At 32.1% G+C, this 24,588-nt stretch overlaps 1 protein-coding gene across 1 annotated transcript in view; it reads right to left on the minus strand.

Annotated features, from left to right (window-relative positions):
• Positions 1–24,588, minus strand: part of LOC129228593 (uncharacterized) — a 61,310-nt gene that overhangs the window by 14,808 nt on the left and 21,914 nt on the right. The window contains exons 2-5 of the mRNA XM_054863276.1: positions 11,064–11,200; positions 8,586–8,806; positions 3,021–3,259; positions 1,201–1,350 (exon numbers count right to left, since the gene is read on the minus strand). Coding sequence (XP_054719251.1) covers positions 1,201–1,350; positions 3,021–3,259; positions 8,586–8,806; positions 11,064–11,200 — 747 coding nt within the window. The remainder of the gene's footprint in view (positions 1–1,200; positions 1,351–3,020; positions 3,260–8,585; positions 8,807–11,063; positions 11,201–24,588) is intronic.

The raw sequence follows: 24,588 nt of genomic DNA on the forward strand, positions 1-24,588 counted from the left end.
AAATTTTATTTACCTCTCTAAATTGACAAAATTGTCTTAAAACGTAATAATAAATCAATAGAAAAAAAGGAAATATTTAATGTTATTGCTACAGATTTTTGAAATAAGCTGAATAAAAAACAAAATAGTTTAATAATTAGTATATATTATATCACAAGAACGTTAGAAAATTATCAAAAGTAACTTACAACTTGAGTTAAGAAATCTTTGTTTTGGCACATTTCTTCAGTACGTTATTGTTTGAAAAAATCCATAATAGGGGATTGCTTGCTTTGGGAACACTTTTCTGACTCCCTTTTACCCCTCCTCGTATATTGTATTTTACATTTCATTATCGAGGGCACTACTTTTTTTTTTGTAATGATAAAGACAAGAAATTTGGTAGAGTAGTGGAAACGTTGTCAAGGATGCTGTTTTTCTCCCCCTTGTCAGCGACAAATATTGCTTTATATTTTAACCTCAGTAATTGTTTTTATTTCTAATTTATTCAAAAATTTTCTTAGAAAAATGCTTGAAAGTTGATCAATATTATTCGATTATCCGGTGAAATTATTCGATTAAGATGGGGAACTTCAACATTGCATCTATAGGGAATTATTCAGTTCCGAGAGGTTTTATTCGTATAAGTGGGGTATTCATTTATCCTTTACCCGATTAAGCAAGAATGACATATTTGGTTTCTCAATATTTATTTCATACTTTAATTCACTTTTTATATTATCTTCGTTTTTATCTGTATCTTTGCCTTTGTAGAGCATTTTAAACATTGTTCTAACTTTATTATTATTTTTTCTTAATACAGTTTTCTAATGTGTAAAGATTAAGATTAGAAACTTTCTAATGAGGGAAGGGTGTGACGTTAAGCGGGGCTGACAGTATATACATTTTTTTTCAATTTTTTTTTGACTCACAGTGGACTTGCAGGGTTCCAAGTAACTTTAATGACTACTTATTCAAACTAACTTATTTTTAGTCATCCTCTTTAAAGAGAAAGGAATACTTTCTGCATTTAAAAATTATACTCAGTCAAAAAATTAGAAACTATTAGAACTTTAAAAACTATTTTAATTCATGATCAGAGATGGTTAAGTAGTTGGCTATGGCATTAAAAGTTGGGGAATGTAGTGGTAAGCTTTAGAAACAATATGAATGGATAATGGTTTTCAAGTAAGAAAGTAGTTTCAAATACATTTAACTTACACTTGTGCAACAATAATCTGACTGGAACAGGAGATCTCGAATCAGAAACAAATTAATTAATGTTTCTGTTAAGTGTTCAGAATCTGGCATCTGAGAAGAGCGTGTTCGATAGACAAGACGAACACCATCATGACAACTGTATGAAGAAGACTAAAGAAAGAAATAGAAAAAGATTATAACTTTAAATTCAAGGAGATTTACTAATATTAATACATCCATTATAATAATGATAAAGCTTGACAGTGGGAGCTAGTGGATGAACTGGAAGCAGTAACAGGCCATTTCATTTTGTAATAGGTAGAATCTGCGAGGATGTGCAAGCAGTAAAGTTTTTACTGCTCATGTGTTCCGCCTGATCTAACCTATTATAAAATGTTTTTGATTCTAGTTCATCAACCATTTTTCTGTGGCACAGTAACAATAGTGATTTAAATTTACTACTATTTGATCTTTCAAGTACACATTGGCCTCCCCTCTCCAGTTTGTATTTCAGAACTTGGTGACAGTGGTGGTCACTAAGGTTTTTGAATCTAGTGGCCACTGGCCAATCAGAAAATTTCCGAGTCTTGACCTTTACTATGAAGATGCTTTATATGTATAAGAAGTAATTGTGTTTTTCAATCTTCAATATGTTCTTATGCAATGCATTTTCAATACATGTAGGATATGTATAAAAGAATATTTTTAAAAAAGGTTGCAGTTTTATTAAATCAAATGGTAATCATTTTTTTTTTACTTTTGAATATGTACCTACGTAATGATGCTTTTTTAATGTAAAATAATTTTATTTTGAACTTAGTTGTAGTTTTGTTGATCTAACATGAAAATTTAGAAAAGCATTGTAATGGTGCTTAGAACTTAAGTTTATGGTACAGAAGGAAGTTTTAGCACAAAAAGCCACGATTTTGTGCTCCTATTTTTTTCTTAAGTGCTCCTGTTTTTTTTTTTATCTTGAGGTTGGCAGCTATGTAATAGTAAATTATAGGTATATCAGGATAAAATTAGAGGGTACCTTAATGTATTAAAGTTTGATATCAATGGTTACTGATAGCCTCATTTTCCAACCATTTTTATTTGGGATTTAAGGAAAACAAAAACAATTGTTAAACAAAACCTTGACTAAATACCCATTTTGTTAAGGCATTTCTTGCAGGATCAAACTTATATCTTACAACCAGATTATGTCACCCTGTCAAGCCAACAATTGTGTATATAAGAGGTGTCAACAGGTTCATCACAGAATGATTTCTAATCTATCTATGCAAGAAATTTTTTTCTCTCCTATAAATAAGCAATTTAATAACTACTTCTGAACGCTTTTTTGAAAAATATTCTTATTCCTCTCCTTGCTTTTATTACCAAACAAAAATCTTCTAAAGTGGATCGCGAGACATTTGTCATACTAATATGAAGCCAATCTTAGTGGCAGACTTTTCACTTTATCCTCCAGAGTCTCCTGTACCTACCACTATTTGTGGTTTAACCAGTTGGATGGGACCCCGAAGACAGCTCTGATTTTTTGATCCAAACCAGAAACCGAGCAATCCCTGGTCCAGCAACCCCAAAGGAATAGTTTCACTTGGAGGACTTTGTGACCATGAGCATATTTAACGTCCCCCAGTCACCATTAATGAAGACCGTGGATCTTTGAAAGGCTAAGATCGAACCTGGGACCCTCTGGTCACAAGTCTAATGCCTTACCAATCAGGCAACCACAGCCCTTGGTGGCAGACTAGTTGACCACCCTTGATATGCAACACAAGATAGAAAAATTATAGAATACATTTTTAAAGGATGAACAAAAACAAGAAACAACTTACCGCTGCAACAAGTTCATCTAATCTTCCTTTACGATACAGCAAGCGAAGCAGCCACTCCATAAACACCCATTTCCACTCATCATCGGTACATTCGAGTTCACTGTTGGCAGGATTAGATGAGTGATTTCTGAGACAGCCTTGGCATAACCTGATTGCAGCATCTTCAAAGTGTGCATTGACTAGACATTCAATTCGTATGAGTAGCAGTTCATAAGGTTCAGATCTGATGAAATCATCCACTGCAATAAAAGGATAAGAAAATTAATACGAAAAATAATAGAAAATATATCAATTTACAGAGTCAGATAAATCACAAATCAAAAGGACCAGGTTGTCTAGGCAACTAAAAAAAAAAAAAATCAATACCTTGGCTACTTTTTCTTTTAGGGGAAAAAAAAAAAAACTGTGAGTGAATAAGTTTTAATCTCACATATTTAAACTCTTTCTTTTGCCTTAAAAATTTTAAATTAAATGATCTTTTAGTATAGTACCACTACTTGAAAATATTTTGATTTGTCAGTCATCAATATTTTGTAAATTTTTCTTTTTCTTTTTTGGAACATGTTATTAATGTCTGACCGTATGTGTAAACTAATGTAAAAAATTTAAATAAGTTAGAATTTTAAAATTTAAAATAGAATTATAGAATTTACTCATTGATTAAATTCGGAAAGTTGTTGATTTACAAGAAAACAGAATGCTGTCAATCAGTACACATTTTTAGTTACATCTACATAGTGTAGGAGCCCAGACCGGGGCGCCCTAGCAACAGACTGCCTTGAGATGGCTGGAGCAGCCGGCGCCACTGGGAATCAACATATCCCACGAGTCTGCGCGACGAGCGGGAAAAAAAGAGCCAAGGGAACGAGAATGGAGGGACGCGCTGGAAAGCCGCCCGAATAGTTTTTCACTGTGAAGTGCCGTGATTGATAATGTAGAATTGATCTTTGATTTCATAATTGTAAATAGCTGTTGTATATAGGTTCTAGTATTAATTAAAATTTCTTTATGAGTGCTAATTGGAATGGTTTGTTGAATGACAGTTGAATTTAGTGTCAAGATCAGAACCCATTGGATCCCACAATAGTATCCCGAAATATGTATACCTTCCTTGAATGACTATAATAGAAACAATTATCATGATACAGAAAAGTTTAAAAGATGAAGATGAAGTGAACCAATGTTTTGTCACTTAACAAAACTGTTCAAACTATTGGTTATGTGGTGCAGACATAGCTGATAATGCTGGTGAATGGGATCCTAATTCTTTCCAATCACTGCGGTTGATATTTGAGTCCTTTTCCTCTGAACTCCTGTAGCTTTTTCATTGGGCAAGCTTGAAATAATACTGGACTGTTTCAAGAGCCATATGCAAAACAGATTTTCTAGAAGATTGAAGGAGCAATTCAATGACTTTTCTTTCTTTTGTCAGATTGTGAATGATTGCAATCCAAAATGGTTCTGAAATTGACATTCTGAACACACACAAAAACTCAGAACATATTATTAGTACCAGGGTCATATACAGAGAGGAGGTTTATTGGGTTCAGCCCCTTCCGAAATTTTTCAAAACTACTCCAAAATATGCATTAAGTTATACTTTTTTCATTGAAAAAAAAAAAATTTGTTTTTTAAATTCCACTAAAAAAATTAAATAATTGTTGAAAATTAATATAAATCAGTTTTGTAACTGCAATATTTATTTTATTGCAGTATAAATGATGTTAGCAATAACTGCAATATTTATTTTTATTGCAGTTATTGCTAACATCATTCCGCAAAACTTGGGAATGACGTTAGCAAAAACTGCAATACAATTCTTGCAAACATTTAGCACAACATTTTCATTTTCTCACTTACATCCTATTGCTTTCCACTGCTGCAATGAGTGTCAAAAAATATACGTTTAAGAAGTAGATATTACTTTTAATTCACCTGCCCCATATGGTACACACACCTACTCGTTTGAGTTCATTTGCTCATGCTTTTTGTCCTTAAAGCAGCAAAAAGTAACATGTAAAGCAGCCCACTTCAAATAATCTATTGTAACAAAAACCAATAGCAAAAATGAATGAAATCATATTTTATTGATAGCATCAGTTTTTCAAGAAATTGTTTGGTAAAACATTCTTGAAACAAAAGTCTGGTATGGTCCTGATTAGTACATGATCTGAGAATAGAAAAAATAAATATTTTTTGAGGTAATTTAGGATCTGGGCAAGGTGTGCACATCAATCACCTTCTCAACATTAATGAGAGAGCTGATACAGTTAATTAATATTCATCACACACAAAAGTGTACATACAATTGAGAAAATTATTTTTTTGTTTTATTTTCAGTTCTATCCTTTATGGGTCCATATCAAATTAACCAATGGTCAAAACGTCATGTCTTTAGATTTTGCTCATTTTTTGTTCCAATGGAGTATTACCACAACAGAGAAAATATGCAAAGTTTTGGATTTTTTCATTCATTTGTTTTCAAGTTATAATATTTTAAAGTTTTGACGAAGTTGAAAATTTTACCTGACACGTTTTCTTTAAACGGCCGTAATAAAAAAACTATTTGACTCAAAGAGTTAAAACTGGTAGTGTTTTGCTCTGTATTTAATAAGGTTTTATAAAATATATGACATGACCTAGTTCTACCTTTTTCTTTTTTTTAAAAACATTTTTTTGAAAAAAAAATTTTTAATTAAAAAAAACTCAGAATCGAAATTTTTAATTTTTTTGAAAAAAATTTATGTTATTAAGTTTTACTTTAGCAACATTTATGCAAAATTTTATGATGGCATTATTGTGGTATCATTATTAGTCTACTTATCGATGGCAAATGGTCCGTAATCGAAAGTGTTGAAATAATTGAGTAAAGCAAAGGTCTCTAATCAACATTTTTTCAATCCTATGTTCATGGGCTGATACAGTAGAAGGGCTTGACCATCATGAGTCATGCTTCAGCACCTACATCTCTGCTACCCATCCCCTAAGTAGCGACTCCCACTCATCAGCTGCCTGCTGTAACGAACCCTTAGGCTTTCTCCTGGTGTAATATGAAAACCTTCTGCTTTCTCCCACTGCAGAAGCATTGAAATCTTCAGTACTTTATATGTTCTTGGACAGTGCACATTCTAAATTTTATTGCTTGCTTTCTTCAAGAAATTTTTTTCCAAGTTTTATTGTTATTTTAATGTTAAATTTATGCATATTTTTGTTGTTAAGAGCCAACTTTCAGTTGAAAATGGATAAACAATGGAGCATATTTTGCTGCAATTCATTTAAAAAGGAAGGACATTGGGTGAAAAAAGATCTAAGAACTGCAAGCTTGTGGATGACAACACTAACATATGGCATTGAAGAAGGAATGAAAATTTGTATTGCATGTCGCATACAATTAAGTAAGCAAAAACATTCTTCAGTTCCTGAAACTGATGATGTTATGAGTGAGTTCAGCAAAGATCCAAAACCAGGCTCTAGTACAGAGGATCCCAAGTTCATGAGCCCTCATAATGAGGATGTACAGTTTGAAGAAATTGTGGGCTAGTTTGCTTGTGCCTATGACAGCAAATGGTGGATAGGATATGTAATTTCAAAAGATCAGGTAGAAGAAGAAATCCAGGTTTCTTTCCTTCATCCTAGCGAACCATCATCATCATTCATTTATCCAAAAAAAGCTGACATTTTGACCACTCCTAAAAATTTTGTTCTGTGCAAATTACATCCTGTCATTGGTATGTTCTGCTACAAATTACATCCTGTCCCTTGGTATGTTCTGCTACAAGCAGAACATACCAAGTCTCGAAAGAGGAGATGGCAAAAGCAACCGAAATCTTACATAAGAAGAAAGTATATATCTATACTAGGACTTACAAATTGAGTTCTATAGTAGCAAAGTGACACACATCTCAAATTGCTTCTTAATGGGCTTAAAAAATATTAAATTTTATATTGCAGCAATTAAATTATACATAAATAAAACTTAAATTTGCTTTTAAAATATGGCTACAAAATTTCAGTAACTTTTGAATTGAAGTTTTCAAAATTAAATAAAATTTAGATTTTTTATTCAATAATAAATATTTTTTCACCGAAAAAATTGTTTAAACTTGTTAATATGCTTGCAATACTGCCAAGTACTTGTTTTTCTATGCAATAGTCCCAGTTTAAACTTGAACTTCTTTTCATTAGAACAATTTTTCTTTCAACTGTTTGAAAAAGAAAATTTTTTTTTCTCCATGATACCACAAAAATACCATCATGAAATTTTGAATTTATGTTGCTTAAAGAAGACTAAGTAACATTTTTTTTTTCAAGAAAATTAAAAATTTCGATTTTTAATTTTTACAAATATATTTTTTTTAAAATAAATGATTTTGTTTTTTGTAGCTAGGTTTTGTTACATATTTTTTAAAACCTCCTAAAATACTGAAGAAAACAGCACAAGTTTTAACCTTTTAAGTCAATTAGTTCTTTGATAATAGCCTTTTAAAGATTATTAAACAATGTAATATTTATGATGCTTCCAGAGTTAAAAAAAATTATAACTTTGGAAAGAATAGTTGAAAAAATTTGAAACTTCAGATTTTTCATCATGGAGTTGTGTAATAGACAGATAAAAAATCATTACATTCTAAAACATTGACCTTAAAAATTTATTTTTTATTGGTTGATTTGACATGGAATGACCCATTAAAGCACTGTTGAAAGAGGAAAAAAAAATTTTCTGCATGATACCAAAAGAATGCCATCTTGAAATTTTGAATAAATGTTGCTAACTAAAGGCTAAGTCACATATATTTTTTTCAAGAAAATTAAAAATTTCGATTTTGAATTTTTACAAATTAAAAAAAAACTTTTTTATTAAAAAAATTTAAAAAAAATTTTTTTTTAGCAACTAGGCTTTGTTATATATTTTTGAAAACCTCATAAAGGACTGAACAAAACAGCACCAATTGTAGACTTCTAAGTCAAATAGTACTCTAATAATAGCCCTCTTAAGATTTTAATCAATGCAAAATTTCGGATTCCTCCAAAATTTAAAAAATGCATAACTTCGCAAAGAATTTTTGAAAAAATTTGAAACTTCAGTTATTTTATCCTGGAGGTAAGTATAATAAACAGACAAAAAATCATAACAATCCAAAACATTGACCTTCAAAATTTATTTTTTATTGGTTGATTTGATATGGAATGACCCTTATGCATCTCTCTTCCACCCCCTACAACTCTTCCATGGCCCTGTAGGGAGGCGTGCCACTCAATTGAGAGCCGCTGTTTTAGATGAAATATTCTTCTTTTTTTGTATTTAAGATTTCGGAACAAATGTAACAAGTACTTCAAGGCAAAGACTTTTCTTTCTGTTTACATTTAAATTTTTTTTTATGCAGTAGTTTACCATTTTACAATTTGTGTTAGACTCGGCGTGATCGATCATTCGTGTTAATATGGTCTCACTAAGTTACAATGAACATTTTGTAAGAACAATATCAAGACTCTTGTAATCGAAACTTTTCACATATACAAAAAATAGAAGTGCACATTAATTTTGAAAATAAAAGTTTATCTTACCTATTTTTTCATCAACTGCTTCTTTGCTGATAAGTTGTGGAATCATTGGATCGCCCCATGGATCATAAGTTGCCAGCACTAGGGCAGAACAGAGGCCTTCTGATCCTTTTACAAATTGGCTCATATTGTGTGAAAACTGTATTAAGGCTCGAGCCAAGCCCCTTTTGTAGACAATATTTACTTTGGGCCAGTGCCCACAAAATATTGTCATGGCACTTTCTCTGAAAATAGGGAAAAAGAAATGGAGCTTGCATTTTCTTAAATCAAGTATTTTCTTCATTCAACAGTATTTAAGTACATATTAAAATCTAACACTAACAGGGTTTTTTAGATTATGCAAATGGGGCATTCCACGGTATTTTGGTCATTATGTAGAGTCCGTAATGTGACCTTCTTTTGCCATAACTTTTTAATTTACCGTTTGATTTGCAAATTATTTTAATTTGAGCTGGTGTGTTGGTAGGAAAAGATCAGAATAAAATAATATGCTAATCAAACAGTAAATTAAAAAGTTATGGCAAAAAAGGTCACGTTACGGATTCTACATAAATGTCAAAAATACCTTGGAATGCCCCAAATACAAAAAAAAAAAAAAAAAAACAACTTAAGAAAAAACTAAAGAGCACACTTTAATTTAAGAGGCTCATGAAAATCAATAAATAAATAAAATAAAATAATACCCAAAATGTTCTAGACAAGTACGCAAAAAAAAAAAAAAAAAAAAAAACAGCATTATGAAAGAAATATTTAAAACAAAACAGTTTTACTTATCACACTATATATTTTTTAATTTTGATTAAAATTTATTTTATTTAATAAAAGTACATACAATTTGCTTTCATGAGCAAAAATACATTACTCAGAACTAATGTTCATTTTATTAAAGTTTTGGTATAAACCTAGAGATAAAAAATTTTAAGGAAAATAAATAGTTTTAAATAAGCTTCAAAAAATAAATAAATAAATAAATAAATAAATTATAAAATAAATAAATAAATAAATAAAATAAAAAAATATATATATATATCAATGGAAAAAATAAATTTTTAAATTGAAAGCTGTTTCCAGGTAAAGGACAATATATATTCCTCATTCCGATTAATTAAAAGTAATTTTAACAATTTGCATATTCTTCACTAAATTATTTCTCAAATGCATGTTGTATATTTTATATTCACATTTACTAATCATCACCATTCACTTTTTGCAAGATTAGTGATAAAGTATTAGTTTCAATCATACCACCAATGTACCAAAATCAACATTTTTGGAACTCAAATTGTACTTTATTATAAAAATTTCGATAAAAATCACTGTTCAGAAAAAAAAAAAAGATCTTAATTTTAAATCCATTATTTATGGGAGGGGTGGGGTGGGGGGGGGGGGGGGAGGGGTTACAATTGACTCATCTAGTTTTGAAAAATTAATGTATTTTTCAAAAAGGGGGCGTGGTTTAATGTTGTTTTCTCTTTAAAGTTTGCCCTCCTAAAGTACCCCCCCCCCTCTGCAGTTTGTTAAACAAAAGAATTTTATACAAGCAGTAGGGAGAAGTAAAATACATTGCTAAAATGTACATATAATAATGGAGTATATGATAGTATATTTATTTCCTAGCAAAAAGGATGAACAAAGTCAAAATTCTAATATAATTAATGTTATTGCTTACAAAGGGCAGAAGAGAATCTTAGAATTGAAATTCCATAACTCTTCCACTGAATAATTGAGAATTTTTCAAAAAACAGGCATAATATGGAAAGTGGCCCTTTATTTTTCCTTTATTAAGCTCTTCATAAAGACTCAGTTTTCTTTAATTTTAAAGCATTCTTTTTAAAATTTATTTTTAATGAATTAGTGATTAGAAAATGTCGGGATTTTAGAGATTCAACCAAGTTTAGATGAAGAAAATTGCTCAAAAAAAAAAAAAAAAAAGACTTAGCTGGTTAAATTTGATTACAAAAGCTCTACAACAAGAAAGTTAAGCTTAAATAGCTTAAAATTTAAATTTGAATTGCAGATAATGTATTTTTGATTTATCTCATTCTCTCTTGGAAATAAAAAGGGTAGCTTTCAGTTGAGGGGGGGGGGGAGGGGTGTAAAAAAACCTGAAGCAACGTCAGAAATTGGCAACCACTTGGCAAAGTGTTGCAAAGGTTTTTTTTTTTGTCAATTTGGCGCTATATCGCCAAGTTGGAGACAAATTTAGCGCTAAAAATGAGACACCGAATCCAGTATCAGTTTGGCGATATTCAGCCAGAACTTCTTTAATTATACACGGCATTAAACTCAACCTGAATTCCTTTTGAAAACAACTCGTTTAATGTTTCAGTAATGTTTAAAACTTGGTGCAGTGGGGAGAGGGAAGAGGGCACAAAAAGATAAAAAGAACCTCAAAAATGTTCACTCAAAAAGAGGTCAAACAATGATCCACATTGCTCTGCGACCAATATAATTAATAAACAAATTCCAATTTGCACATACCTGTACAACATGTGGAATATTTTTTCTAAGTTTCGGAAATAATTGTTTTTTACAGAAAGACATGACCAAACAACAATAAGAAGGGATGCTCTATGTTCTATGCTTTTGTACAAGTGATTTTCGATTTGAATCAAGAGCTGCAAGAAAAAAAATATTATTAGGACATGTTTTCAAATATTGTATATTTTACAACTAAAATAATCGTACTGAGTATAAGCACAATGAAATCCTGTTACAACGATTGGCAATAAAACGAGATATACCCTTCAGCGAAATAAATTTTCAGTCCTGTAATTTCCTGCATATAATTCGTGGATTATCTATTTAAAAGGTACATAGTTATTGAGGTGCGGATTATACGCTGAGAGGGCAATTCCACAAAAAGTGGTCCTGACATATCAACATTTTTTCCCCACATAATATGGAAACAAACCCTATTTTTTGACAAAAAAATATCTGTTCTTTTCAATTCCAGCATCAATTTTGAGTTTAAAATATTTTTATAACATATTTTAACCTCATTTGATAACATTTAGACGAAGTAAGAAAAATATCATTGTTAGTGAAATAAATGTAAGAGTCATAATCATCAATTTTTTTTTGTTGAAAAAACTATCAAATATCATGAACACAGATGCAACAAAGTAAATTTAAAAATATATTTCCAGATCCCCCTTCGCCTTCCACATATATAATCCTTTTTAAAAATTATTATTATTTCAAGCATACACACACAAAAAAACAGAAAAGAAAAAAAGGAAAATTAATAAAAAGTTATAAATTATTGTCTGAAAAAAAAGTGAAGGGTCCCGGGCATCTCCCTCCCACGAGCCAACACTGAAATTAGAATTTTCCTACGAAAATAAAACTTTTACCTAAAACTTCTTACATATCTTCTGTTAATCCAGTAAAAACTGCTAAGAAATATTTTTAAAATATCATATTGGTTTTTATTGTTATTTGCCACGAAATGGTGTCAAAAAGTCACACATATAGTACCTTTTTTATTTCTTTTTTTTTTTGCAACAACACATTGAACCTCAATATTTACAGCAGGATTCACCGCTGCCTTTAGGGGCCATTCATTAATTATGTAAGGGTCGCGAAGGGGAGGGGGTTGGAAAAATTTATACATACCCTTACCTTGGGGGGGGGGGGGGATGCAAACTCATATTTACATAATGTTTTCCAATTCAATATTTTACATTAGAAATCGCGCGGTTGAGTGGCTTGACAGGGATTATATTTCATTTGCGTGTGGAAGGTAAAAAACGTGTTAGGATGAGCTGTTTTTTTATTTGTTTTACAAAGAATGAATAGTGTAAAATATAATAAAAGAGTCGCACTATGTATGGCATATTTTATTTTTCAATTAGTATCGCATCATATTCAAAAAAAAAAAAAAAAAAATTCCGAAAAAACATTCAGTCTAAATTTCAACTTTTTAGTAAATATTTCTTTACACAAAAAGGTTTAATTTAATAATAGTGAATTTAATTTCGATTTCAGTGATGTTAGATTCGTTATACATTATTTTGAAAAATGAAATAGAGTCTTACTTAAGAATGGGGTGGGGGGGGGGGTGGAAAAATCTTAGGTTCCCTTACATGGGGGGAGGGGTGTAAAAATTTGCCAAAATCATCTTTATGTAATTAATGAACGACCCCTTATGTTGTTTATTTCACATAGCTTGATTGTTCCATCGCTGCCTATATGTTGTTTATTTTACATAGCTTCAATGTCCCTCTTAGGCGATTCAGGCTATGTAAAATAAACAACATACAGTTACGGACGAAGCCCTTATTTGTACAAGATTAGACTGCTTCTTTGTCTTGACACTTTGTCTTTAAGTAATTAGGGTACAATAATCACGATTTCAAGAAGAAATGATTATTTTTTAGATCAATTTTGATTATACCTTAAAAGTTATTACTTCTCCACGATTTTAACTTAGTTGCTAAAATTGTATGTTAAATCAAAACTTTATTCTTTTTACATCGTATTATCCGCGGATTATACGAAGATTTTTTTTCTTTAGGCCGACATTAGAACCTGCGGATTATACGCCGCCCGCAGATAATACGAATTTCATTTTCAGTACAATGCTTAAATTCCACTACAGCGAAATTCCCGTTACATCTAACAAATTTTGAGGTTCCTTGATATGGGATTGCACTGTACATCAAACATGCATCATCATTAGCTCCAAAGATGAAAGTATTCAATAAAGATTGACTTACAGCATGTTTTCATAAATTTCAATGTTCAATAACACAGTAACCAATTAAACTGACAGACATAAATAGTACTAACTCAAAAAAAGGAAAATATATTTTATTTATATACTCACGAAAATTACTAAACATAAAAAATTAAAACATATGAAGAAACAACCATTTTAAATATTTAATGAATTAACAACAAAGCGAAAAATATCGAACACAAGGCATCGGTGTTATAAAAACATCGAACCCACAATGCATCAACATCGATATTTTTCGAAAACATCGATGTCGATAGGCGTGACCCTATTTGGAACCTTTAATTTCGTTTACAATAGTATAAAAGTATGCTCCCGAAACAAGAGTTAATTGGTGCCGAAACGCCGCGCCGTTGCGATACTGCTTATCTGAAAAAATGGTTTTCCCGTTACACATAAAATATCAGAGTTCAATTATTTCTCATTAGTGTTATAGTGATGCTAAGTTAACTAATTCACTCCCCTATAATAAAAGTATTGCACTTCTTATTCTGAAAATAAAACAAGGTCTAAAGGAATCCAACACATAAACCTTATTTATTCATCGTTTAAGTACAGAGCAGTAAAAATTATAAATATTAAGCAGCCACAAATAGTCTAGACATTTTCACTGCGATTATTTTTCAGTCAATAAAATAATTTCAAAATTAAAAATACGGACTATAAGCAAGTGCAGCTAGGCCAAAATAAATGAAAATAATAGCGTTAATATGTTAAAAAATATTTGAGAACATTTCAGATTCGGTGGATCCTAGCCTCTCCCCGCCCCAAAAAAAAAAAAGATGGTTAAAAATAAATAACATTGAGCAGAATTACGGAAATCTAGTTGTGAAGAGTTGTCAAAAATCTTGCGGTCACATCCCTAGCAAAAGTTCCATTAAAAAGTAAAAATTCCGACTTAAAACGTTAAACGTTCTATAAAAATAAAATAATTAGCCAAATAAATAACTAGACACACGTAACTTTCTTGTACTAGAGGCTCATTAATAGTATAAACTTTTTGCCACTAAAAATGATTTCCGTTGAAATCTGAAAACCGAACTTGAACTACATACAGATACAATGAACAGCACCAACATTCACATGACGATAGCGATCGACAGAGTGACATCTTCAGCAGAAAATATCTTGATACGAAATTGACTTGAAATTAAAATTGATTTGACAAAAAAATTAGAGGTTAAGTACAAAGTGGGGTTGCGCGAGGTATCCGCAAGTGGGTGCCCATACAACAGATGTAGACTAGAGTGCTATGGGAACAGGGGCATGCACTAAAATTTTGGGGCCCCCGTCAAATGACTTTTACGGGCCCCGTTCCATATTGTTTACCCCTACGTCCCACCATGTACTTCGTCTCTAAACTTTAAAAATCTCGGGCCCCAGCCCAGGTGTCTTTTCTCCTCCCCCCTCCCCTCTTGTGCACGCCCCTGTATGAGAAACTTCCAATTTTTCAAAAAGTGCCCGACATCGGAAAAGTTGGGAACCCCAGGGGTATAGGTTCCTTTTTGGAACACTCGAAAGTTATAACATTGTTGACAGTGATGAGCAAGTGAAATACATTCCCGCATGAGGTTAAGATCGGATTTCTAAGCTGGCAGTAAAGTGAGGGTATGTCGTTCATTTGGTAGGAAAATGTTGAGTATACTTCATTTAGATTACGGAAATAAGCAGAAATAGAAAGAGAAATAGTTGCTGATCTAAAAATGGTGTCTTAGTTAGGCAGGACTCAAAAGCTTAGTCTGGCAGTGTAGCATAGTAAGCAGGGCCCGATTTTTGATTTCGGGACACCACGTACAAAGAACACATCAGGGATCCCCCCGACATCTTGAATGGCAATATTTTCCCTCCCCACACGCAACATATTATATATCAATAAAACAATAATGACACTGTGAAAATTAGTTATATAATACTGATATTAGGTGCGCACTTGAGAAAAGAACTCAAAGGCTTTAGGTCGTTCTAAAACCTATTACAGCAATACTACGCACTTTTAATGGATATCTTTCACGACAAATTTTGCACGATGCTCTCAAATGTCCATGGTTTTGCGCAAGCCTGTTTCTTCAGCAAAATTTTGGATATGTGTTTTGTGTAAAAAAAAAAAAGGAAACAAAACGGTTTATAAATTTATGTATTCATTGAAAATATATAGAGATAAAATACTTGTAGATAATACTTTTGATACAAGAAAAAAGAAATGAAGTTTAATTTAAACAAAAAATAAAAAACAGTCGCAGATATATTCATATTTGCGAACAAATTCGGGTCATTCCATGTGACAGAACACGGGATATTGGAGTAGTTTTGACGGTAGGATTTTGTTTCATAAATACAAAGAAACAAGTTGGAAAACTTATTTTTGATTGCAACAGTAAAGATTTGGCATAACCATTACGTAGAACATTAAAAGTTATTGTTTTTAAATAAGATAATTGAAGAATATGCAATAAAATAACCGTGACGGAACGGTACTCGCATGCGTACCGTTCCCAGACATTTTACTGCATATCGTTCAATTATTTTCTTCAAAATAACTTACTTTTAATGTTCTACATAGTTCGTATGACAAATCTTTACAGTTGCTATCAAAAATACAATTTCTAGCTTGTTCTATTCTTATTTATGAAACCAAAACCTATCGACAAACCTACTTCCCATGTCCTTTTGTCACATGCAATGGCCCATTCACACCAAGTTGTCGAGTTGTGAACGAAGTACTAAAACTGTTTTTTTATAGCATGATTTGGAGATCCTGGGTCCTTACAGAAATCAGAGCTTAATAGCAAGTAACAAGAGAACGGAATTCAGGGTTTTATCTATTTACACAATTCTTAAGTTTCCCTGGCTTAACAGAATTTTGATAACATTTTATTTGGAGCAGGGGTATGAACAGAAATTTTGGGGTTCGTCACAAATGTCTTTTTCGGGACCCCCTCTATATTGTTTACCCCTACGTATCTACATATATTTCACCCCTCATTTTAAAAAATCTCGGACTCCCTTTAGGCTCGGGTCCGGGTCAACAGGCCCCCCCCCCCCGACTGGGAGCATGTTGTTCAGTTTTGATCTCCTCATAAAGACGAATTTAAATGTTGAACCAGTACCAATTACATTACAACATGTAATAAATTGCGCTTCTATTGAAGCCCCCCAATGCATAGATCCCCCCCCCCGGCCAAGAAAAGTGAAGAGATTGGTCTTTCTTATTTTTCAGCAACTATATAAAAAAAAAGGCAAAATAACTTGGTAAATGGCATAAATGATTTTAATATTTCAACGAAGTAAATACTTAGATGATTTTTTTTTAAATTTATGGATAGAGAACATGTTAACTAATTGACATATCAGAAAGAGTGAGATTTAATTGAAAACCAATTCATTAATTTCGAAAAGAACACATTTAAACTAGAATTTCATTACATTCAATTTTCACGTCAGACAATAAATTTGAAAGCCCGAACGTCGATTCAATTGAAAACAATGAAGCATGAATCCAATGAGTTTTAAATGTCAAGATGCCCTTTGTAGAAATATGATGAAGGTCATATATTTATCGATTATTTCCATCCTAGGATTCATCGAAAATCCGTCCACGGGTGATGAGGAAATGGTAAAAAGGAAAAATAAAACAAAAACTGGAAGAAAGTAACATCGCATGTAGGAAAATATGAATATATAGTAAGCATTATTTCTTTTTCTTTCAATACAATAAGGAAAATTACGATCAATATAATAAAACTTGGACTAGAAAGAATAAAAAAAAACTGGAGTGGAGGACACCCATTGCTGTCAGCCACATTGCGAATCCTCATATGGTATTTTGAATACCATATGAGGTATTTTGAATACCATGGTATTCAAAATTATGGTTATTATGGTATTTTGAATACCATACTCATAAAGGACTTATGAGAACCCCCACCCCCGCGACAACAACTTCTCTGTTTGCGCTACTTATGACAACTAAAAATCATTTAGTACTCTACTAATGAATATCTTTGGGGAAGCATTTAATTTTTGTTATTTTCTATTGTTGATCAATATTTTATTTTCAATTTGTATCATTCTTGCTTGTACCAATTCAAAATTCATTTTTAAAAAAGTAGTGCGACTAAATAGAAGTTTCATAATGTTTCAATTAAGAATTTCGGCAGACAGTGCAAAATGCAATAGTAGTAAACAACGTGTAACGGAAGTGGCACGTTGGAAGTTTTTCGGAATTGAAATCTGAAAAAGGCGACTAGAGGACATTTTGGCAACGCTAGGGGAAGGGATAGGGTGCTGGGGCTCTCTACGGCTTTTTTTCTTAAAATCGTTCTAAGAAAAAAACTTCAGAAGATCTTTGACAATGTAAAGGAAGGGGATCGGGTTTCTACTTCAAAAATATTTCTAAATTGAAGTACAAAAAAAATTGTTTGAAGGCCCATTTTTGATGATGTCGGGAAAAGCAATGAAATTCGGGACTCACGATGGGAAAGTTTTTGAAATTCGAAAAAAAAAAAAAAAAAAATCGACTAGTAGAGATACATTTATACAGACACATTAAATGTGCTGCCTATACACATACATTCCTCTTTTATTTGACAATCGACAATGTTCTTTTGCTTTATGACTCTTCGAATTTAATCAGGTGACGTTGTTGATCTTCACTCGGGAAGAATATTCTTGATCACCGCACAAGTCATTTATGAGAAAGTGAAGTCAATAAATACTCAGTCAGATGTTTCTATAGAGTAGCGTTTCTTAAATTGCGTTCTACGGAACCTCAGGGTTCTACGGAGATCACACAAGGGTTCAATAGAACGCATTCTTTCTTCTTATTTTCAAATTGGTGTCTTAAAATTGACAAAAAAATTTTTTTCAAAGACATTTATCAGTATATTTTGAGAATGAACAGCAGAAGAGAAAAATAATTCTTGATCAAAAAGCTATGTTATGTCAATGAAGGACCTTCGACTATGTCAGTAAAAAAACTCAAAACTTAAATGGAAACGATATCCGATTCATTCTTGCAACATAAATATAATAGAGCAAGATCCCACTAGGCTCGACCCTACCCTAATCGAGTTTCCAAAAATAGTTACCACAAATGAAGAGTAAAAGTTGTAAATAAAACGCGAAAGAGTTTTCTACTTCTTTCACGTGAACTAAACAGGGTTGCCAGGGGCTAAAAGGTGCCTAAAAAATAAGTAATTTACCATTACCGTGCTTCCGAAAATTGTTATCATAAATGAAGAATGGAAATAAAACGCTTAAGTAAAGTAGCCTACCTTTTCTTTGGTTCCTACAGCAGGGTTGCTAGAGGCCTAAAAGTGCCCCCCAAAAAAAAGCAATTTACCCTCATTGAGTTTCCACATAAGTATAAGTCATATAAAAAAATGTTGGTAAAAATATCACAAAACCAATAGTGTAGGGCAGTGGCGAATCCAGACGATTGGAGGGGCAATTTAGTAGTGGGGGGAAGGGATTTTGACTAATAAAAATACAATTTAAAAACGTTTAAGAATTGAAGGTTTTTTTTTTTTTTTTTGAATAATTTGCATCGTTCAAAGAGTTTGAATGAAAGTTATAAGTGTTTTGAGTATCACATACACACACAAAAGAATAAAAAATTGAAAAAAAAAAAAAAAAATGAATTTCTACTAATATTCTGTATCTAAATTCAATTCAACAACTTCTGATTCGTTTGAAGACTCGTGAAGTATTTTCAGTACCCATTTAGGTCATCAATTGTATATTTTTTCATTATGAAAGAAAGGTTGCAGTATCAAGATGGCATTTCTTTTTACCAGTTTTCGTGCTGAACATAATGAAATACTAAAATTGCATTTGTAAATAAAATTTGAAGATAGTTATAGATTTGTTCGTTGAATGAGTTGTTTAATGGTCCCCCCCCCCTCCCCAAAATTTTTTGTTAAGAACGCACTTTTAGACTATTTGAGGGAGGCTTGGAACTCCTCTCCGGAATTTTTTAAAAATTTATTTTTGAAAATACAATTGTTTGCTATCTTTGGCTTCTTGAAAAGGGTAAGGATAAGATTCAGGAATCTCTCCCCAGTCGTTTTTTAATATTAGAGCTTCAAAAACGCTATTTTAGATATCTTTAGTGGTACTGAAAACTTGGCGGGCCGGGGAAAAAAACTGTCCCTGAAAAAACTTCGGAACTGCAATCCTAAAAACGCAATGGTAGACCATCCTTGATGAGATGAGGTTCAGAACTTTTCCCCAGAAACCTTTTCGATGTAGAGTTCCAAAAATGTTGTTTTTAGACGATCTTTAAATGATGTTGAAAGATGACGAATGAGGGACGTGGGGGCTCCTCTTTGGAAATTGTTTGAAATTGGAATTCCTGAAAACGCAGTTGTAAGCCATTTTTATGACGTAGGGGGAAGAAACTGGGTTTGGAACTTTCGGGACCACCGCTTTGTCACGGTGGTCCTGGAACTTTCCGTCGGGAATTGCTGGAAATTCGAGAGTTGAAATGGGGTGGTTGGCCATCTTTGGTGCAGTTAAGGGCGCGTTTGCCTCAACTTTTCATATTGAAGCTCCAAAAACGCATTGTTAGTGGAACTTCATTGATGTTAAGGGAAGGGCTTGGGATCGGAGGCTCTCCCCCGGAATCTTTTCGGAACTGAAGTTCAAAAAACGTAATTGAAGGCCCTCAAATTCCGAAAAAGTTTTCAACTCCGGCGAACTTTTTTAGAAATTGAAGCTTTAAAAACTCAAAAATTTTGATGATCTTCGATGACATTGGAGAGGAGGGATTGAGGGACTATTCCCTGGAAAATGTTTTGGAATTAAGGTTGCAAAATACATTTTTTGTGATCTGTTGAGTGGGGGGAGGGAGAAAAGAGATTTTGATGATCTATTCCCGGAAACTTTCCGAATTTTGAAAAAAAAAAAAAAAAAAATGGGGAAGGGGGGCGATCCCTCCCCCACGTCCCCTGTGGATCCGCTACTGATGTTGGGTTACTTTAGCTAAAGTGGTCCAACCATAGGGTTGTCGCTATTCAAAGTTTCAATTATTGAAACCATCCTCACAGATATCCCGAAATGTGTTTTCAGGACTTCAATCCTAAAAAGTTTCCGAAGAGAGCATCTGAACCAACCTTGTTCCCCCTTCCCCCCATCTCTAACCCCGCTAAACATTGACCAAAACTTTGTCTTTAAGACTTCCGGAGGTTATCACTCCATTCCCCCCGCCTCTTTTCTTCTGATTCAAAGACAGTCTAAAACTGTCGAGGACTTGTATAACTTTAGTTATCTGTCTCTTCTTCAAAGCAATAAATAGCACACAGAAAATTCATCGCAGTTAAACATATCTTGAATTTTTAAAATTCATTAATTTTTTTAAATAAATTAAGTGTTAATGCATGTAGTAAACTGAAGCAAGATATGTAAGGGCGGCAGTGTCGAGACTTTGCTTCGTCTCGAAAAAATGAAGATATGGCACCGGGGGGAGGGGGCAGATGAAAACTGCTATCCTGTTTTGCCTTGGCTTGCCCCTTCCTAAAGTGAATCTTGGCAACGCCAATGGTACGGAGCGCTCCGTTCAAAAACCGTCGTGGGTGTTTGCGGGGGTGGGAGGGGGGGGGGGGGGGTCACTAAAACATTATTTGAGCTGAAGTATTTTTGGATACTGGCCCGTCTCGCCTCAAAACATTTGCGATGTGGCCCTTGAATCGTTACCGTTGCAACAAACGTGTTGCGACGGTAACGCTTGAATACATTGAAATAACCACGAAAATTAAAAAAGTAATTTTTCGAGCGAAGAAATTGCAAACCCCTGTAAGAAAAATTGCATTCAAAGAAATTCAAGTAAAAAGGCATCACATCGTTTATTAACAAATCCCTTAAAACATTATTACATCATATAGTACATAATAAATATTACAATGCCAATCACAACCAAAAACCTAGCTTCGCAGAAATTTACTTCTATCAAAGGTGATTGTTTGATTCACAAAAATAACACCGCCACACAATGACTAGACTGAAGCAATAAAGTTAATTGGCTCACACATTCATAATTTAGACATTAATGACTGCCGCCTTTGCAACATCTTACCGAATGAATGTCGTAATTATCCTTTTAAAAATTAGACGCGTTAATGATCCAAAAAAAAAAAAAAAAACCATCCACGTATATTTTTCAAAAATTATAAAATTCCTCTCTCCAGTCTAATTTCCTCCCCTGAAAAGAAAGTCGTCATATTGTCTCGAAGCAAAACCGGGGAGAAACAAACACAGCAAGAAAACAAATCGCTGAGAAAATCGCTCCCGGCATTCTATTTGCAGCTTTTATAATCCGGTGACTAAGCTCCGGCAGAATAAAACGCTGCTGCTTCTTCCAAAAAAATCGATACTGCTGCTGCAAAAGGTACATGCATGCGGCGAAAGGGGCGGAGCTTAGAGCGAACCAATAAACCAAAGAGGAAGACATTTTTAAGAGCTAAATAAAAGATGGCAATACACTGGTTTAGGGTTCTTTCCTCTTCCAAGGATGGAGGAGGCAAAACGAGGAGATACCGCCATATTAAAGATGGTGACGAAATAAGGAAGAACCCTCACAGATTTTATGAAAGGAGGGCTTTGTTTCCCGTCAAGTTACTTGAACCATATGTTCGTGCATTTCATTGATTTTTTTCTTTTCAATGGTTTACGAATCAAGAGCTAAGAATTTCTTGCAGCGCACTTTTATTCAGGGTTGTCCTACTTTGTCCACCCCGGGGAAAAAAAATAAATAAATAAATAAAAAAAAAAAATAAAAATAAAAAAAATCTGGAAAAACTTGTCCCGAACAAAATGTCATTTTGTCCATTTCATTCACTTTTTCAATTAACAGAAAGTTTTTAGCTAAAAATTTGAAAATAATAAATGATTATATGGATTCTTCCTATTCAAGTAATATGTTAGTACAAAAATAGCATATATGTACATAAATATGCATATAAACAATTGATTGTAAAATATTTTTAAAATGAAAAAAGTAAGATCAGTTGAAGTTTATGTAAAATTGTGTATATAAATCAAATGAGTGTGTTAATAAGTTATAATGCATGTAATAGCATTTATAAAAACTAACACATCAGCTGTAAATTTTAAGATGTTTATCAGTGATATGGAGGTTAATTACCCATAAGTGACTTCATAAATTTAAAAGTAGAAAACAAAAGGTTTTAAAGGTTGGAGTCTCATAACAATATAATAATAATAAAATCTATTAAATCTTCGTTTTGTATGTACTTCTCCAAGCATTTCATTTCACTTTTCCATTGAGTTTAATTTCTATTATTGCAATATATAATAGTGTAATCATGCCCAATGGCTTATTCACATTATTAAATTGTATTACTTTTGAGTAAATTATGATCTAAAATTAGTTGCACCTATGTGTAATTATTATTTTTTTTTGGATGTATTAAATTCTAATGTTAACAATCATTCTGTTTTAATTAAATGATTAATTCATAATAGATAATGTATTAGAATTATATACTAATTTTACAACACCATAAAAATAAATTTATGTATGAATAATCAGTTGATTTTTCATTTCGTCCGTTTCGACCAATTTCTTCCGGCGTTCCCGACTTTTTACAAAAAATTGGACAAAATATCAACCAGGGTTTGAAAATATGATATTTTCCAAAATATCAAAAATATCCGATATTTTCAATTAGCATAAACAAAGTCTTCAAAATAGTAAATGTATCCTCAAATCACTTTTTATTTTCTCATATTATAATTACAATATGTAGACTAAAATTAAGGTTTCTTTCATTTTTTTATCCTACATTTCATTCTATATTCTTATCAATTTTAATAGAGTTAATTTAGCATTAACTGTTTTACTCATTTTTCTTCTGTTAGTTACTTTTGCACAGGAATATGACTCAGAAATAAATAATATGCATTAATTGGTGCCGTCATAAGACATTTTCTTTTTTTCTGAGCAAGGTTTAATACTTAATTAATCACTTTTAACATGAATTAAAGTTGTTATATTACTAATAATTTTATTAATATAAAACACAAGTAAAAAATAAATACTATATTTCTTTGTTATATTAATACATCATAAAAATATAGTGAATAACTTTTTAGTTATTTTTAATGATAAATTAACAATATTGCTATGATTAATATACTTTTTGTATTGAAAATACCGTAGTTGAAAAAATAAATATCGAAAATATCTAAATATCATGATATTTTCAAAATCAATATCGTGATATATATCGGCGAACCCTGATAGCAACCCTGCTTTTATTCCATAGCAAAATGGCACACCGTAGTGAAAAAGTAGCGTAATAAAAGTATTTTTTGTTAATTTCATTTAAAACCTCTCGAACTGGAAATTTTTTTTTTTCACTTACATAAAAATGCGATAAATTTCGAATTTAGCAATATATTCCCATGATGAAAAAACCAAGGGGGGAATTAAAACAAAATCTGAAAAACACACAAGTCAATATGTGAAGTTGAGAGTATGAATATGGTACATTGGAAAAAATTTTGGGAAACATTTTGAGCATTAAAGGAGGTTTTTCTCCAGTTAACGCTCTGAATCAACCAAGTTTTGTAAAGGGTTCGTTTTCGGAATCGTGATGTTATGAATAACCACAAATATAGTCAGATAAGAACAAAAACAGAGAAATTGTCAAATTTTTTTAGCAATGGAAAGAAAGATTTTTTTTTTTTAAACAGAAAATGTGAGACACATTCTACAGATAAACGAATTAGAAAGAAAAAAAAAAAAAGAAAGAAAGAAGAAGAAGAAGAAAAAAAAAAAAAAAAAACTGGTGAAAGCCACATATAAGTTCAAATTGTCGACAGCATATTAAAAAAAATATTTTGATACTAAAGCTACAATGAAATCATTCCAGTTAAACAATTCAGGAAACAACTTTTAATTTTTGTACAATGGAAGGGGAGGGGGGGGGGGCAGTGTTAAATTTTAAAAGGAATAAAAACAGGAGATTTCGACATGATCTTGAATTCAAAACAATTGCAGAGCAAGCAACAATATAGAAAACTCTTTTCATAGGATTTAAATAAAGACTAAATAAATTCTATCTTGGAGAAAAGGATTGAAAATCAACTCTTGGGGGAGAATCCCCCAAAAGAATGACGGCACAATGCAACGGAGCTCCCTAAAGAAAGTTAAAAGCCCAACCAGCTAAAAATTTCAGTGGCAAAAACAGCGCCAGGATCCCTTTTGTGATCCTGGACACCTAACAGAAACTAAATTTTCAAAAA

This window comes from Uloborus diversus, chromosome 8 (assembly GCF_026930045.1).
Source record: "Uloborus diversus isolate 005 chromosome 8, Udiv.v.3.1, whole genome shotgun sequence".
NCBI classification, from domain to species: domain Eukaryota; kingdom Metazoa; phylum Arthropoda; class Arachnida; order Araneae; family Uloboridae; genus Uloborus; species Uloborus diversus.